At 41.1% G+C, this 17,748-nt stretch overlaps 1 protein-coding gene across 1 annotated transcript; it reads right to left on the bottom strand.

Annotated features, from left to right (window-relative positions):
• Positions 1 to 6,334: 6,334 nt before the first annotated feature.
• On the bottom strand, positions 6,335 to 16,273 carry LOC308078315 (organic cation/carnitine transporter 2-like; the record flags this gene model as incomplete). The annotated part of the gene is made up of 11 exons (XM_080419433.1): positions 6,335 to 6,416; positions 6,661 to 6,796; positions 7,999 to 8,181; positions 8,660 to 8,874; positions 9,953 to 10,059; positions 10,512 to 10,638; positions 11,968 to 12,139; positions 13,104 to 13,258; positions 14,443 to 14,546; positions 15,402 to 15,584; positions 16,067 to 16,273. The coding sequence occupies 11 exons, from the start codon at positions 16,271 to 16,273 to the stop codon at positions 6,335 to 6,337; spliced, it is 1,671 nt and encodes a 556-aa protein (XP_080275559.1).
• Positions 16,274 to 17,748: the final 1,475 nt, after the last annotated feature.

Raw genomic sequence — 17,748 nt, 5'->3', positions numbered from 1 at the left:
AATAATGTAGTTTCTGACCCGCGGGCCTGGGATGGGCACATTATCAAATGAAATCAATATTGCTTTGAGGCAGGCATGGTCTCGGACCACCAGCGATAAGTAGTCTGCGGACCCCACTGCCCTAAGCTGTTTGTACTAATAAGACGACAGCCACAGCGCTCTCTCACACACACACACACACACACACCCTTCGTTCTCATTCACAGAGAGAATGCGTTTGCACGCATTTGTGTCTGTGTGTGCACAAATACACACACACACACACGTATTGTGACAGTTGCGTTACCGCTGGCTTAGCGGTCTGGGCACTTGGCTCAATGTAGCCTGACAGCGCATCACGGATTCAGGTCCCGAGCCCGACGGCCTTTTCTGCGTGTCGTTCCCTGTGTCTCTCTACCCGTTTCCAGTCTCTCTTTACTAATATTATCCAATAAAGGCAGAAGAAATCCCCAAAAAATATCTTTACAAAATAGGGAGACAGGCGGGCGGTTGGACCACGCCATCACACTCATGTCACCATGACTCAGCCATAACCATATAGGTACTAAGGAGTCCCAAATCAGCTACGCCCAAATATGGAGTGTGTTGTCTACCTCAAGGTGTCATCATGGCATCAGGCAAAAACAAATCACTCAGCTCCATACATGGCCACAAAAGGGGCCATGCCCATATATGGCCTTAAAGAACGACTTCACTGATTTTCAACCTATCTTCATATAATTGGTCCTCACTAATACTCATGATAAAATGGTACAATTTTGTTCTACTCGGTCTGTGTCTCAGAGGAGGGCTGTGGACAGTTCAGAGTCCCGTCTACCAGTGACATCATCAATGGGGAATCCAAGCTAATAGAAACTGCAGGCTTTCTATTCCTGGAAAGTTGCAATACAATAAAAGAAGCCATTGTTCTCGTGTTAATAAAAATCTAAATAAGAAATGTGAAATCTTGTTGGGGAAAAAAATCATGCCTAACGATGATGTCACTGGTAGACAGGTTTCTGGACTGTCCACAGCCCTCCTATGAGACACAGACCAAGTAGAAAAAAATGGTACCATTTTATCATGAGTATTAGTGAGGACCAATTATATGAAGATATGTTGAAAATCGGTGAAGTCGTCCTTTAATACTAATGACATCAGGGATCTCAATTTATTCCCATAAAAGCGACAAGGACTGACAGATACAGAGATCTCCATATATGGCCATATCAGTCGGATCGACGGGGAAACATAGGTGTGAGGGCCACATAGTGGCCCGAACTAGATGTGAGGCACGCGTAGCGGCCCAAACCTCTAGTTATTATTACACAGATAGATACACAGTTATTAACGTTCTGCTGCTCCATGAAAATTCAACCAAAATCCTTCCAGGCAATACAAACACAACAGCCTAGCCCTGGATGATGCCAACATAGTGCCAAGCATTGTATTGTCTACATTCCAGCCACCCAATTCTCAACGTAGCCCTGTAAAGTCCGCCCTTAAAAAAAAATAACAGCTAATAACAAATGCATGTACATTTCTCAATTCTGACTCTAAACATTTGCTCTAAATATCACATTTCAATCTTTAATTAGTTGAATTAAATAATAAAAAATTGTGTATTCTGCATTGTGGTGGGTTACGTGGGTATAATGCATATTGCATCAACAAATAATGACAACTTTGAGGGATTTATCTCCGATACTCATAAAATAGTATCTAAATTATGTTCCTTCAAAACAACATGCAGTGCACTACATAAAAGCAGCCATCTTGGATCATCCCATTTAAAGCCCTCAAAAGGCATGCACAGGGGTTTTTCAGTAAAGTATTTATCATATTGATGATTCAGAACTGAATGTATCAAATATGATGCAAATGGCGGTATAGGGCTAGATACGCCTGTTAGAAGTCATGGAATCATGTTTCAAAATAAAGATAAAGAGTCCTCAATCCTCATCAAGTCACTTAGATTTGAACTGGGGACCCACCACCACCCTGACAAGCACTTGGCATTGTAGGCATTACATTTAGTTAGACTCGGTTTCACAGATTGATTGATTGATTGATAGAATACTTTATTAGCAGTTTGCAAAAAAAGCACAGGAAAGTACAGTTCAATACAAGGTCAGCTAAGAGGATTTAAAACCCAAGAAAGCCTATGGCTTGTTTCCATTGGGGTCCTTTGTATTCAATTCATAGAGACATTTATTGACAGACAGATATACACTACTATAGTACGATGCAAAAACAACATGAAAACAGTTTGAAAACAAAAAACTAAAATATGTACAGCAAACATTGCACCCACCTGTAGGTGAAGGAGAGTAGGGTTTTACACTCCTTCACGGCTTTTGGTAGGGCATTCCAAATTTTTAATTCAAAAAAATTGAATTCAACCCCTTGTTAGTGCCAAATCTGGGTTGGACGTGATCAGTGGAGCTTCCTCTGGTGTTGTGATTGTGGACTTCATTGACGTTTTTGAAGTACTTTGACAGGTACACTGTATATGGGTGTCTTATCGGTGTAGTGTATTTTGTAGACCAGGCCCGTTGCAAGTTGCTGTACTCTGTCCTCAACCCTGAGTCATCCGACCCTAGCAAAGTGAGCAGGGGTTAGATGAGTTGTAGATGTGAGGCCAAGGAATATTCTTGTTTTTATGGCCTTTGTGGTGTTATGGTACCATGAGGAGCATGCATAGTTGAAATAACCTTGGATGAGTGCTCCTGCTAGAGTCCTCAAAGTGTTCCTACTGACCAGAGTGAGAGGAGATCCTATACAAAAAACGTGTTCTTTGGTTGACTATTTTGATTACTCTTGTTGCTATTTGGAAAGATAACGCACTGCGAGGCATTGTGAGCTTGTAGATCGGCTATTTTCACAATGTTTGCCTCTTTCTTACCTAATATTTAACAATTTGGCCAATTCTGTATTAAAATGTCTTAAAATCGTTAAATTGTAACTGCAGAAATGTGCAGACCCTGTATACACTTATGTATGTTAGGTTTGTTTACTGTTGAGTGAAAAAACAATGTTGCTAATCAACTGGGGACTGTCCCAAAATAATTTGGGGACGCTCCTGGGGGTCCCGACCCCCAGTTTGGGAACCACTGACTTAGACCAGTGGTTCTCAAACCTTTGTGCAAGGACCCCCAAATTAATTTGGCCGCAGACCCCCATGTGAAAATATAATAAAGAAAAAGGGGATTCAGTCAGAATGTTTATGCTTCAAAAGAAAATACAAGAAAATAATAAAGAAAATACACTATCAGTCTGGAATATTTCAATAAAATACACTGCCGTTAAATCTAAGCATTCTGGAAATACATTCAAGAAGTGACCGTTCCAAGAACAATTATGTGGTCAACAGAGTCCTCTGGTGGCCAAATACCATAACTGCAGTATTGAAAACCACATGGCCACATGTTGAAACACTGAATATAATAAGGACATGGTTACTACCCTACATTTAAATACAATTACATAGGTCTGTTGTTACTTATGAACACACAACCTCATGGGGGAACGTGCACAGATTGCATGAGCTTTTTTGCAATTGTCTTATTTGCTCAATCCTTTTTTTCAGTATGTAAATATATGTACAGTATATGGGCATACAATTCATTTGTTTGATATCTTATTGTTGTTTTCTTAATCCATCTTTTGTCTGTAAGGCACTTTGACTTTGTAAACACTGTTTAAGGTTGCTTTATCCTAGCAGACCTTCTGTGCACCTATTTATGCATTTTGTCCCCCAGATATATAGTTTTAATCTGTTACATGTATGGAGAGGGCTGGCAATTGCCGTCCCCTGGGACCCCTAATGACGCCCCTGATGATGACACTTTTTTTGGCTTGATTGATTTTAATGATTGATTTTACCCAAACTACATTTGGAGACAATGGAGGTTTTTATTTGTACATTTGCATGTTGCAGTTAACCGTGAGTGTGCAAATAAACCAAATACTCATGCAACACAACATTCCAATATTACTGAATGTTTTTCTGACTCATCATGACTAAATTCTTTTGGTCAATTTGCTACCAACCATGACTGTAATCCCTAGTGACTTGGGGTGGTATACTGTATATAGGCCTACAATTCAATACAGTAATGGATGGTAAAATAAATGGTATGGTAAAATAGTACTGGTAATGAGTGGAAGATACAGTATCTTTTGTGGATAAAATAACTTTTGGGGGTAAAAAAAAAAAAAAAAAGGGGGAGAAAGAAGAGCTTAACTTCCCCCACAGAATTAATTTAATCTGAATGACAATCTCCTCTTTTACAAAGTATTCAGTGTAAACATATTATGTTTACACTGAATGCTCAGTATGTTTTTATTTTCAGGTGGTCTTCACCCAGGTTATTGTTTCAAATACATGTGAGACAAGCAAAATAACGGAATCATCTTTAAATTCTAAGTGTAAGAACAAAATATTTTTGACCTTTTAACAATTTATAAAATATATTCGCACATCCACTTCAAGCAAGAAAGCAAGCATGAACAAAAATCCTGCACTCTGCTCTTACTCAGCAGCATCAGTTTTATGCAAATTACATTATGAGTCTTACTCTGACCCAGAGTACGGAAAATGCACTCGCTCCTTCTGTACAAAAGTGTCATTCGCACAAAAACTGTGAACATGTTTCTATTTAATAATAAGAGGCTATACTCATTGCTTGGTATTTATTGCGATGCATATAGCCTCTGTAACTACTCGTAAAGGTCATCTTAACCTGACAATTACCGGAAATCCGATCATTGTCTCCGCCAGGCAGAAAGGCATGGCGAGAGAGTATGTTTTGCACCCTGTCCGTCCGTCCGTCACGCAGTGCCGGATTTATAGGAGTTGAGGCCCGTGGGCTAGAGTAATTTTCGAGGCCCCCCTGGCGCGCATGCTTGCCCCCTTTGCGCGAGCGCGCGATATGTTTTTGCGGTTCTGGGTGGATTGGGTTCGTTTTTTTCGCGGTTCTGGGCGGATTGGGTTCGTTTATTTTCAGTTTTTGGTTTTTGGCATAAAAAAAAATATATATATATATATATATATATATATATATATATATATATATTTTTTTTTTACCAAAAAAATCGGAGGCCCCCTCAGTTGGAGGCCCGTGGGCTGCAGCCCACCCTAGCCCAACGGTAAGTCCGGCCCTGCGTCCGTGTGTCCGTGTGTCCTGTCCATCCACGACCAGCTAATCTCCGGCACCGTTGGCCCGGTCGCTGCGAAACTGTGCACACACACTCCCTCGATGCCAATTCAGAACCTCTGCCCCAAATTTTTCACATGGGCCACCAGGAGGCCGATTTGTGCAAAACCCATTTTTTGATATTACTCCTACAGATTGTATCCAAACGTCATGCAAGTCGGTACACAGTATCTCTATAGTCATGTCATGATCAACACGGATCTGTCCAATTTTCGAGATTCCATCCTCATTGGCTAAGGTTGGCTTCCAAAGTTGCAGGATTGGTTCGTTTTAAACAAAAGGCCTCAAATCATGAACGCAGCTTGCCATTTCCGTGAAATTTTACACGCACATTCCCACTAGGCCGAGGAAGAAATGCCACCCTTTTCACATTGGCCTGTTGGCGCCACCAGCAGGTCTAATTTAGCAAAACACATTTTTGGAACAAAATGCCTCAAATCATGAATGCAGTGTCCGATTGCTGTGAAAGACCTAAGAAGAAATGCCACCCTTTTCACATTGGCCTATTAAAATGCCGCCAGGAGGCCACAATAACCTACCTGACCTGGCGGTGACCTGTGCTCCGAGGAGCACTTTTTCTAGTACTTCGTTGACCCGAGTCCCCCAGGGTCTAGGCTACCAGGCCCCCTCCTTTTTTCACTCTACACCAGATCTCTTCACCTAAAATAACTGTTCTACAAGCTCACACGTATTGTGTTGCGTAGCGTACGCAACACAATACGTTGTGAACTTGTAGATCTGCTTTCACCGAATGTCCGCCCCCCAGAATAGGGAATCTTGGGTTCATGTGGTTCAGGGAGTAAGATCATGTTGAAGAATTATGTATAAACATTTGACCCAGACATGGCGGCTCACTGTCTTTTGTTTCCCTCAGGTGTTGTGAAAGGAAACATTACAAACTCCCTCAGACTACAGGAGAAGAAGAAAGCATCAACGAGACATTGTGAAAGCAAGACTTCTTCTGCGATACAGTACTTTCAGTTAGGAGCTGTGCTCATATTAGACTCAGATTCATAACATTACTGTATGATTTTGGGGGAAGACAGTGGTAAACTGGCATCTATGTGTTTTTTTTACGTTGTTTATTTTTAATTAATTAGTTGACACGTTTGAAAATATACAGAAACGTACAAACATTAACATTTTGTAGAAGTTTGTCGTAGATGGGGCACAGATGGGGTCTCATCCTCTGGAATGACGAAACATGCACACTTTATCCTGGCAAAGAAAAGGCATAGGATTAGTGTTGCGTATGAATGCAGATAACCACTAAAGCCCTACTTTGTTGCAGGAAAAATTGCATAACTTGCCGATGTACAAGCTTGTAGATTGGCTATTCATGCAATCTTTTGAACATTTAGGAAAAAATAAATTTCTGGCCCAAAAACATGCCCAAAAATGTAAGACAAATGTCCTATCTTTATCTCCAAGATGACGACTAGTAATTCTCCCAGGAGCATACCTTTCTCTCACATGCATCTGCTGGATAGTTTCAGGCAAAGGTCGACCGAAGGTCTCTGGAAGGAAGAGAGTGGCCAGGGAAGACAGAAGAGCCAGAGAAGCCAGCAATAGATATGGTAGATACTTGTAGTATATACCTGCATAATGGAGAAGAGCACATTTTGATGACTTAATAGTTTAGACTGTGTGTGTGCATGCAGCATGTGCATGGGAGTTCACAAGTGTTGAAGTACCATACTTCTGTCAGGAAACACCTAATTAATTAACTAATTATTGCATATGGACATATGGATCCCCCCACGAGATAGAGCAGAACCCCCCACGAGAGCAGGATCTACGGTGACTTCAGTGATACTGAAGTATCTATTGAAGACCTAGGCTTTGACGCCTATATGGTCCCAACTCAAGCCCTAAATTAAACAGCCTTCCTTACATCACAAGGTGATTTTTTCCCCATAGTAGCAGCAGCGGCAGCAACAGTAGATTTGATGGGTCAGGAACGACGGGATAAGCTTCACTGCCATCAAGTATAATAGTCAAACTATTCAAGAATCTATCTATGTAGATCTAAAAAATCCCAACCGTATAGACCCACCTGTTTCATTTGATGGTTGTCTGCACCATCGGTGTGTGAACGGGTGGGTGAATGTAACACACTTTGTAAAGCGATTTGGATAAAGGCGCTCTAGAAATGCGAGACCATTTGCCAAGTACTGTGTCAAATTGGTACACTTTTCTGTGCCAGTAACTCACTTCGGAAGTATCTGTTCAGATGCAAGTAGTTATTACTACTAATGTGGAAAAAGTACTCAAATGTTTTACTTAAGTAAAACTATCAATACTGCAATGTAGAAGTACTCTGTTACAAGTAAAAGTCCGGAATTCAAAATTTACTTGAGTAAAAGCACAAAAGTATTGGTATCAAAATGCACTTAAAGTGCCAAAAGCAAAAGTGCAAAATTGTTTGAAATTAGCCGATCTACAAGCTCACAACGCGTAGCGATGCGACGTAGCTTGTAGATCGGCTATTTTCAAATAGAGCTAAAGTGGTTAATGTATGTTTTACAATGTAATAATTTATATCTGCAAAGTAACTAGTAACTAAAGTTTCAAATAATTGTAGTGGAGTAAAAGTACAATATTTGCCTCTAAGATGTAGTGGAGTAGAAGTAAGAGTATAGACAATTGGAAATACTCCAGTAAAGTAAAAGTACCTCAAAATTGTACGGTACTTGAGTAAATGTACTTAGCTACTTTACACCACTGACTAATAGTAATAGTTATTACTCTTTGACAGAGTAGAAGTTGACATTGCAGATCTATATGGACAGGAACATACTCAGTTGCATGGCATAAGGAGCGAGGACACTGCCCACGTTGGCAACCATGGCACAGGTGCCAACAGCTGTGTTTCTGATGACTGTTGGGTACAGCTCTCCGGTGTAGGCAAAAATCGTGGCTAAACTGGTGGCAAAGCACAATTTACCCAGCATCTCCAGTGTTACGGACAGGTCAGGTAGACCTAAGCAAACAGAAGAATAGAAGATAATAAAGTAGAATAGACGAATGTATCAATCTATTTAGATATTTTGTATGTGTGTATATATATTTGTGCATGCATGTATTTGTGTGCACATGTGCATGCAAGTGCACGCGCGCGCGCGCACACACACACACACACACACACACACACACACACACACACACACACACACACACACACACACACACACACACACACACACACACACACACACACACACACACACACACACACACACACACACTTTGCCAAGTTAGCCACTCTTGGAGCCTGGCCTTCCTCTTTTAGATAAGACAGGATGGACTTTATTACGTCCCAAAGCTGTATGGAATGCTGTTAAGGATGACATTTTATTTCATGTTCAGACTGAGAAGGAGTAGTCTTGTAACTTCCAACATTCATTTGTTTCCTATGATTAAGTCCCTATTTTCCCAAGACACAAAAAAGAAACGGTCACCTTGTGGCACCAGCTGAATGCAGTAAAGCATTCCTCCTCCGAGGACCATATTGAGCGCCACAGACAGCCGCCTGGGAAGACACTGCAGCGCCAGCCAGCCGGAGACGAATGCCGGCACCTCCACGGCTGCCGAGATGAAGCAGTTGACAAAGCGGTCGCCGTGAAGACGGGACGTGTTCAGGGACAGGCCAAAGTAGCAACTGTTTAGAGTGAACCTGGGAAGGACACACACACACAGCAACAGTCTCTGTCCCAGCAGTAAGTACTGATCAATGATTGACAGATGGTTGGATGATGGCTAGATGGATGGGCAGATATATATATATATAAATAAAATCAGTGCTATTGAACACCTTTTACGTCTGTGTGTTGATTAAACAAATATTGAACCATTGAAAAGTATTAAAAAGCGCTTCTGACAAAACCAGCTAACTCCATTGGATCCTCAAACCTTCTGCTAAACCAACTAAACTCCACTAAAGGGGCGTGGAGTTAGCTGGTTTTGCTGACTCCAGGCTCCACCCCCTTTTGACCTCCAACCTCATCGTGAGCTTGGAGGTCCATTCAGCTGTTCTTATCAACGATGAACAAAACCTCCTAACTCCACCTTTTGTCATTTCCTGAAAAATGAACATTTTGGAGTTAGCTGGTTTCTGCCCTACAGCAGAGAGAGAGAGAGCTGGTTTCAGAGAGAGAGAGAGAGAGAGAGAGAGAGAGAGAGATATGGATGTAGAATTTCTCCCTATAGAGCGTGCCAAAAATCCTGAAGGGGGCGTCAACAAGTGTCTTTTGGTAGCTGCGGACATCTTTGAGGGGTAAAAACCAGGTTGACTTAACATTGCCCAATGCCACGCCCAATGCCTCGCCCCCGCAGGCTGATTTGCCCCTTCTGCTGGTGACGACACGTTGGCACGCTTAATAGAACATTCACTAGAATACAGACTAAAACTGTATACTGTTTTGAAGCACACACACTGACTGTTATTACTGATTCCCAATAATGACTCTTTGCCAACCCCTTCAGCTTTTGTTTTAAGTATGCTATTCTGTGAATTTGCAGTCTTTTACCTTGAAAAAAGTACAATTAGTGATACATTTTTGCAGGTCAAACATTCATGCTTGTAGCACAGCTATGAGCTTGTATATCTGCTATTTTTAAATAGCCAACGAAATCTTAAAAATTACACAGATTCTTCCCAGGTCTAAATGGGTTAAGACATCCAAAAGAAGCACATACTTATAGACTTATACCCTTCTACAAGGTGAGTGCAAAAAGAACCCGTGGATACTCACCACATTAGGAAGAGTATGAGTGTTGTGTTTCTGGTTTTGGTGAACCTTAGCAGGTCTAAAACGCTGTGGTGCTCCTCTGGGTTGCATCTGTTGTTTGCCATGTCACTCTGCAGGACACAAAGCATCAGCTTCCTCCCTCTCAGTTCATTCATAGTGTATTCTCCCTCCATGCCAAAATGTTATGTGTCTACGGCTGTCATCAAAGACAAATTTGAAGTCAATTATAATGGTCGCCGTCGATTTCTTAACATACTGTTAGATGTAGCAGGGCCCTTTATACTGTATGTATTATTGCACTCCAAAATGTCTGTGCACAATGCTTTTTGAAGTATTTTTGGTGACACCTCTGGTAGTTACATGGTCATTACAGAATCTGATTCCCACGTGTAGGAGCCAGAACATTGGGATTACAAATACTATTTTATAGTGTTTAGGGAAGTGGCCACACAACCCATTTATGTGGAATGGTTATTGTGAAAAATATGCAAGTGAAGAATTAAATACATTAGAAATAAATGTAATTGAAAAAGTTAAACAGTATGACTTAAAGTCAACTTACATCATAACCTTCAAGGATGACCTGCGGAGCCTCTACGTTGTTCTTCTTAGCAGCTTCTCTCAGTACAGCCTCAGCCTCCTCTATTCTTCCCCGAGAGATCAGCCACCGAGGAGACTCTGGGATGAACCTGCCTCGCAGGTAGGAGAGAGAAGGTCCACGCTTTGGTTATGGAACGCAGTAGAGAGAGGTTCACACTCAAACAGTCGGAACTCGGAAAGGCTTTACCTCAAAAGCAATTGGCTCTATGCACAGCAGCAATATTGTAAAGAAATTGGGCCTCTTTCACTTCCTTCACAGGTGTTCCCAATGATACTAATGAAGGCTCTGTTCCTTTCTGGTCAAACAGAGTCAGGGTGCTGATATTGTGCATGTTGGCTCACTGGAAACACTCTGTTACACCAGTGGGTTCCTTGTGGGGGTTCCAAATGGCCCCTTACGGGTGTGTAACTCTGAGAGGGTACAGATGGAACCAAATGGACCTGTAAGGGTCCATTTGGTTAGATGTGTACACTCTCAGAGTTATGGGGGCATGGAATTAAAAAAGGTTTGAGAACCACTGAGCTACACTAAATGGAACAGAGCCTTCATTAGTGTCATTGGTAACACCTGTGAAGGAAGTAAGGAAGAGGCCCAAAATCTTTCTAATATGGCTGCTGTCTATTGGTCCCATAATAATATCATCCTTTTAAAATGTAATAATTTTAAGAGAAAAAGACGTCTAAAAAAAAACTAAAATAACCTTAAAATCTATACTGAAAGTATTACATTATAATTTAGGCAGATGCTCTTATCCAGAGCAAGTGCACAAGTGTGTATGCAGTTGCAATGTAGTCAAGCTTAAAAGAAGGATACTAGTTAAACGTGACTGATATTGTACTTCTAATGCGTGAGGGGGCCGTGTTTTTTCAATTCATTTTTTCTAATTTTTTGTGTAATAATTGTTTTGGAAAATGAACAAATAAACAAATAAAATAAATGAAAAGTAAGTAATTGAAAAAACACGAGCCCTCACACAAAGGACAATCAGTCACCAGAACCAAGGACGGGTGTTTTCAATGAATCCATCATGGTTTGTTTAGGAAGGGGGGCGTGTCAGATAAATGAATATCAAATATCTAAATACTGAATCAACCAACTTCTGGGGTGCTCACAAAAGCCTGAGTAGACGTAGAAATGACCCCAAACATGTTTGAAAGTGAAATATCCCGGTAAGGATTCAGTACCTGTTCTTTTTCTCCTGTAAAATGAAATGAAAAGTTATAAAATAAATAAATTAAATAAAAACCCTTCAGAATTTGAATTCATTAAAAAAAAGAGAAACTATTAACATCTATAATACAGTGAGCTGCCTGTCACAGGTGATAATATTAAGTCCCCAATATTATGAGTAAAACATTTAAAATCCAAACAATACTGGCTCAGCAGTGATGGTTCTTCTACAATGACTGCAACTCACCACCAGAGGGGTATGTAGAGCAGGCCAGGCAGAGATAAAGCCAGCAGAAGATACTTCCAGTCCCTTATGAAATAAGCAAAGAGAGGCAGCATCATGTAGCCAACAGCAGAGAACAGACACACTCCCAGAGACACATACAGGACACGCACGTTTCCTGTCAAGATCTCAGTACCTGGTGGGAAGCAGAGGGGAGAGTAATACACCAAATTAAAACACGTTTATCGGGTAGAGCTCCTCCATTCCACAGATTCCGCATTTTTCGTAAATTAATGCTGTACTTCGCCATTCTTTGTCACACAAAAGTAGCAAAAATAGATGCGTTTTGAGCTTGTAGATATGCAATTTTTGCTATTTTTGAATTTGAATCCTGATTTTATTTTGACATATTTGAAAAGTAACATTTTCATTTAATTTCAAATGCATGTAGTTATACTTATGTTAGCTTTATGAACTTAAATACGAATACATTGGACATAAAAAAGACAATAGAATTTTAATACTAGTCATTAAGCTACTAATATAGACTGAAGTAATTAAAGCGGGTCATGTTTGCAAGTTTGGAATTGTAACAGCTGAAATCAATAATATATCAGTATTCCAATATTAACCTCCGGGTGGCATTAAGTGAAGGTGGGGGCCGCATGTGGCCCCCAGGCCGCCAGTTGCCCATGTATAATGTATCATTTCATTGCATTCCTAATGCTGGAGTCGCTGGCCGAAAGTAGCAGATGTACAAGCTACCGTGCCGTGTTGTGAGCTTGTTGATCAGTTATTTTCAGCCATCACTCCGTCGGCACAACAATAACACTGTCTGTCAGTTATGTAACATAAGAGATTTAAATAGGTTTAAATAGGATTGAACCTGACTTATGCCAAATGATTTACTGATTTACTTCAGACGTAGGATTTGTTTTTGGCATAAGTCACAACATTTTTTGACAAACAATTGCCTATTTTGGCCACACTAGGGAGATAGCCATTATACTAAAAGGGGAGGGAACAGCATGATCCGTTTCAATTAGATGAGGTGGCCAGTGTCATGAGGAGCTGACTTGGGCAAAAATAACATCTTCCTAAAAAAATGGCTTAGGCCATTAGTTTAAGAAGGTGACGACATGTGAGCAGTTGTTACATACCTAAGACAAAGGCAGTCACATAGTTGGAGATCTGGCCCAAACCAACGATGAAGAAGAGGATAGAGAACACCGTCCACGAAGGAGAGAAGATTTGGACAAAGGTAAAAAGTGTCTGGACTGCCATGGTTGCAAACAGAACTGGCTTTCTTCCAAACCTTTCAAAATAAAGGTGACAAAATTAGCATGTTTTGTTTCTCTTTCCTTTAAACATTTACAATTTACTTGTTAGACATTTTGCAGATGTGCATATCCATTACAAAGTGCAAGATCAGAGTAAATGGTTGGAACCCTAGTCAACAAATTACAGGGTAATCACGTAAATAGAGTGCAAAAAAAACAATTAAGCGCTACATAGTTAGAAGTCAGGTGAGGTAAACATTAGAATCTGTGGACAAGCTAACCACATACTAAATGTAACATTATGTGCACAATATCCAACATACATCTGGATAATTGAATCAAAAGAGGCCTTTGAGCAGTCATAACAATTAAAAAAAAGTTGTTGTTCGACTAAAACATTATCTAGAGGTGTATAGGTCTAGATAGAAACAATGTATTTTCTTTTTAATAGGCCAGCCATACATATCTGGACAAAGGGAAACTGTTAGTTATTATTGGTGCATTATAAACCAGCTAGACCAACGATAACACAGGATAACTGACCATACTGAAGGTCAAAGGGTGCAATCACACATCCTTATCTCACACATGGGCAGTGGAGGACAGTAACGGTGCGCATTTACTTGAGTAGGCTACTGCACTTAAGTACATTTTATGAGTATCTGTGTCTATGACTATTTCTTTGTATACTTTTTTGATTACATTCACTCCACTACATTTCAAAGACAAATATTTTACTTTTGACTCCACTACTACTCTAGGAAGGCTGTGAAGTACTCATTGATTTCAGGCCATTTTCCCACAAGCCTGAAGAGACGGAGCGTCATGGGTCATATTAAACAAGAAATGAAGACGCAGTCATATTAATACCAGGTTGCTCTCTCCAGCGTACCTGCACGGAACCAAATGGACCCAAATGGACCCAAATGGACCCGTCCTGTACCCTTTCGCTAGTAACAAATCGCTGTTGGAGGCGGCGCTGTGTGCACATTTTTTTCTGGGCTATGATCCCATAGCATGGGAGGACGCCCATCGTTCAGAGTATGGGGAAGACTCGGGGAAGTCCCCTCATTGGCTTAAAGGATTGAAGGACAGCCAATGATGAAAAGTGAATGAAAGTGTCGAGAAAGTGTTGAGAAAGTGTTGAGTAGTTGATCAGTCTCTTCCTAGACCAGGCTGCAAGCAACCTGGTAATAATCATGCCATGTGTTTCAAATACCTGTCCGACATCTGTCCAGAGAAGAAGGATCCACACAGAACTCCCAGGAAGTACACTGAGGAGGTGAACGGTTGCTTCCACTGATTGCTGCATACCAGGTCAAACTGCATGTTGAATTTATACAGTAAAGAAAGATTGACACTTCCGGGTCCACCTTAAATTAAAATTGTACAGTGGTGGAAAAAATATTGAATTGCTTTACTTAAGTAAAAGTATCGATACCACAATGTAGAAATACTCTTTTACAAGTAAAAGTCTGGAATTCAAAATTTACTTGAGTAAAAGTACAAAAGTATTGGCAATTTGGCATCAAAATGTACTTAAAGTACCAAAAGTAAAAGTACTCATTATGCAGAATGTCCCATTTCAAGTTTTCAAATGTATGAAAATCTTTTGAAAATAGCAGATCTACAAGCTTACAATGCGTCGCATTGCAACGCATTGTGAGATTGTAGATCTGCGATTTTCAAATGGCCGAAGAAGTGTTTATAGGGCTGAAGTGGTTAGTGTATGTTTTGTAATAACAATCAAAATCTATAAAGTAACTAGTAACTAAAGTTTTCAAATAAATGTAGTGGAGTAAAAGTACAATATTTGGATCCGAGATGTGGAGTAGAAGTAAAAGTATTGGAAATTGGAATTACTCAAGTAAAGTACAAATACCTACCAATATTACTTAAGTACAGTACTTAAGTAAATGTACTTAGTTACTTTCCACCACTGAGTGTATTCACTAAAGTTATGGATTGTAGCTTTAACTTGAAAGTGTAAAGTAGTACACACACACACACACACACACACACACACACACACACACACACACACACACACACACACACACACACACACACACACACACACACACACACACACACACACACACACACACACACACACACACACACACACACACACACACACACACACACACACACACACACACACACGCTCGCACTGACCTCCGTGACGATGGTGGACTGGTAGATGTCTCGGCTGTAGCTCCATCCGTCCACACAGCTCTCCTGTCTCAGTTCAGTGAGGTTCACGTCCCGACCGGGGATGTAGCCCAGAGCGGACAGGTTCTTGACCGCGTCCAGTCTGTACCGGTGGCATCGGCTCTGCTCCTCCTGTCCATTCACCACCTCGTCAAATATAATAACCTTTATTACAGTGCAATAGGCTCTATGCACAGCAGCCATATTATCACTTCCTTCACAGATGTTACCAATGATACTGGTAATGAAGGCTCTGTTCCATTTAGTGTAGCACAGTTGTTCTCCGATTTTTCAATTTCCACGACCCCCATAACCCCCATTATACACCCGTAAGGGGCCATTTGGAAACCCCTTAAGGAACCATGAGGGTCCCTGGACCACACTTTGAGACCCACTGGTGTAGCAGAGTGTTTCCAGTGAGCCAACATATTTTGTACTCTCTCAGAGTTACAGACTCATAAGTGTCCTTTTGCTTCCTATCCGTCATTTAGGTTGAGGACCCCCGGAACCCCCTCAAGGACCTCTGGATTTCTACAAACCCCTCCCTTGAGGACCAATGCATTAAGCCATACTGTGTATTACGTAACATATGGAAACACATCATCAATACACCCACGTCAGGTGCTCACCTCCACTGGGATGATGGCCTTGCGCCACTCTGCGGTTAGGTTGACATCTGGAACCAGGCAGTGGTGGCGTGGGGTGTCGGCCAGGAAGATGACAGAGTACGCACTGAAGCCATTGGGAATGGTGGTTGTACAGAGCAGGAAGAACACCGTCTGCTGAAAGCGTCCCCACTGTCCAAGGAAGGCCGTGGTCTCCTCGTAGTCCTTCATAGCCAAAGACCCAGGAGCCTAAGAATCAAGAGAATGTTAGGGTTAAAGTCTATAGGTCAAACACGGAGGCAAGGTTAAGTAAACACAAAAAAAAGTTTTATTGCCAGCCCAGAGAGCAACAAAAAGCAACAAGGCAAAAGCAGGCAAAAGGTCAAATAAGGAATAGGCCAAAACTTGAGGCCTATAGGCTCAGGCTGGCAGAGCAGGCGAGGCGAGGTCCAGGGAAGCCACAAAAACAGGACAGGAATCAAACAGGTTCTGGTTTCAGAAAAGGCACAACGTGTTAAGGATCTGAGAAAAACTAGAGAACAGGGCAGAGCTTATAAAGAGGCAACTATAGATTACATTACATTACATCACAGTCATTTAGCCGACGCTTTTCTCCAAAGCGACTTACAATAAGTGCATTCAACATGGTAGGCAAGCAAACTACTAATCACCAGAAGTCTTGTGCATTCTCTTCTGTAACTAAGAGTATACCCAGCGCTACGGTAAAAGTGCAATATATCAGCTACCTACTTTCTTAAGCAGATGAGACAAATAGGAAAATCAAATGAGAAAGAGCTAAAACAAATAAGTGTATCAAATAAACAAGATCCAATAAAACAAGAGCTCATGCAAATAATTTGACAACAAGTAGATTGCTGAAGAGGTGCAGCTGAGGAGAATCCAACTAGCTGCCACACCCCTGTCTCTAGTCACCCAATCCACACACAGAGAGAATTAGGAAGAGGTATATGGAATGGGAGCCTGTGTAACAGAGAGTCAAGATTCAAGAATCCTCTCTTCTCGTTGACTCTAAATACCTCATCATGTTAAGTGATGTGTCAGACGCGTCCGAGAACAATATTGGTCCCACGAAATACAAGCAGTCTGTTGGAAATGCCCCCTCACTATCCAAGACCTCCTCCTCATAACCCCTCATAGTCCCAGGCCCAGGAATCTCCTATTTTTTCTGCCGCCGACAACAATACGTAACACCTTCCTGATTTAATCTCCTACTCCTCTATCTACAATACTTCTGTGGATAGACTTTGATCCATAATCTATCTGCTGTCTATTACTATTGGCAGAGATAAAGACTATACCTGCTGAGAATCCAGTTGTAACGCTGACATTTAGCAATAGTGCCTGCACTGCCTGTGAATGTATTTTTGGCCCAGGGGCAGGGAATTTTGTAAAGGGCAGGGAATGTGATAATTTGCCACAAGCTACAGTAGCAGAAAAAAACCTTAATCACTAAATCCGTAATGCAGGAGTCTTCAACGTTTTCAGGCCAAGGACCCCTTAGTTGAGAGAGATGAAGCAGGGACCCCCCATTACAGTTTCATAGACTTTGACAGCACTATCATCAGTGTTGGATTAATGAGTATTTTCAGACATTTAACCACTTGAATAGTCAATACTTAGTCTGCTCTTTTTCCCCTCTACACCAAAACCTATTTGCCAAAAATAGCCGATCTACAAGCTCACAA

The sequence above is a fragment of the Gymnoscopelus braueri genome (genome assembly GCF_963280865.1).
Source record: "Gymnoscopelus braueri genome assembly, chromosome: 22".
NCBI lineage: Eukaryota > Metazoa > Chordata > Actinopteri > Myctophiformes > Myctophidae > Gymnoscopelus > Gymnoscopelus braueri.
This window is presented reverse-complemented; position numbering and strand designations above follow the sequence as displayed.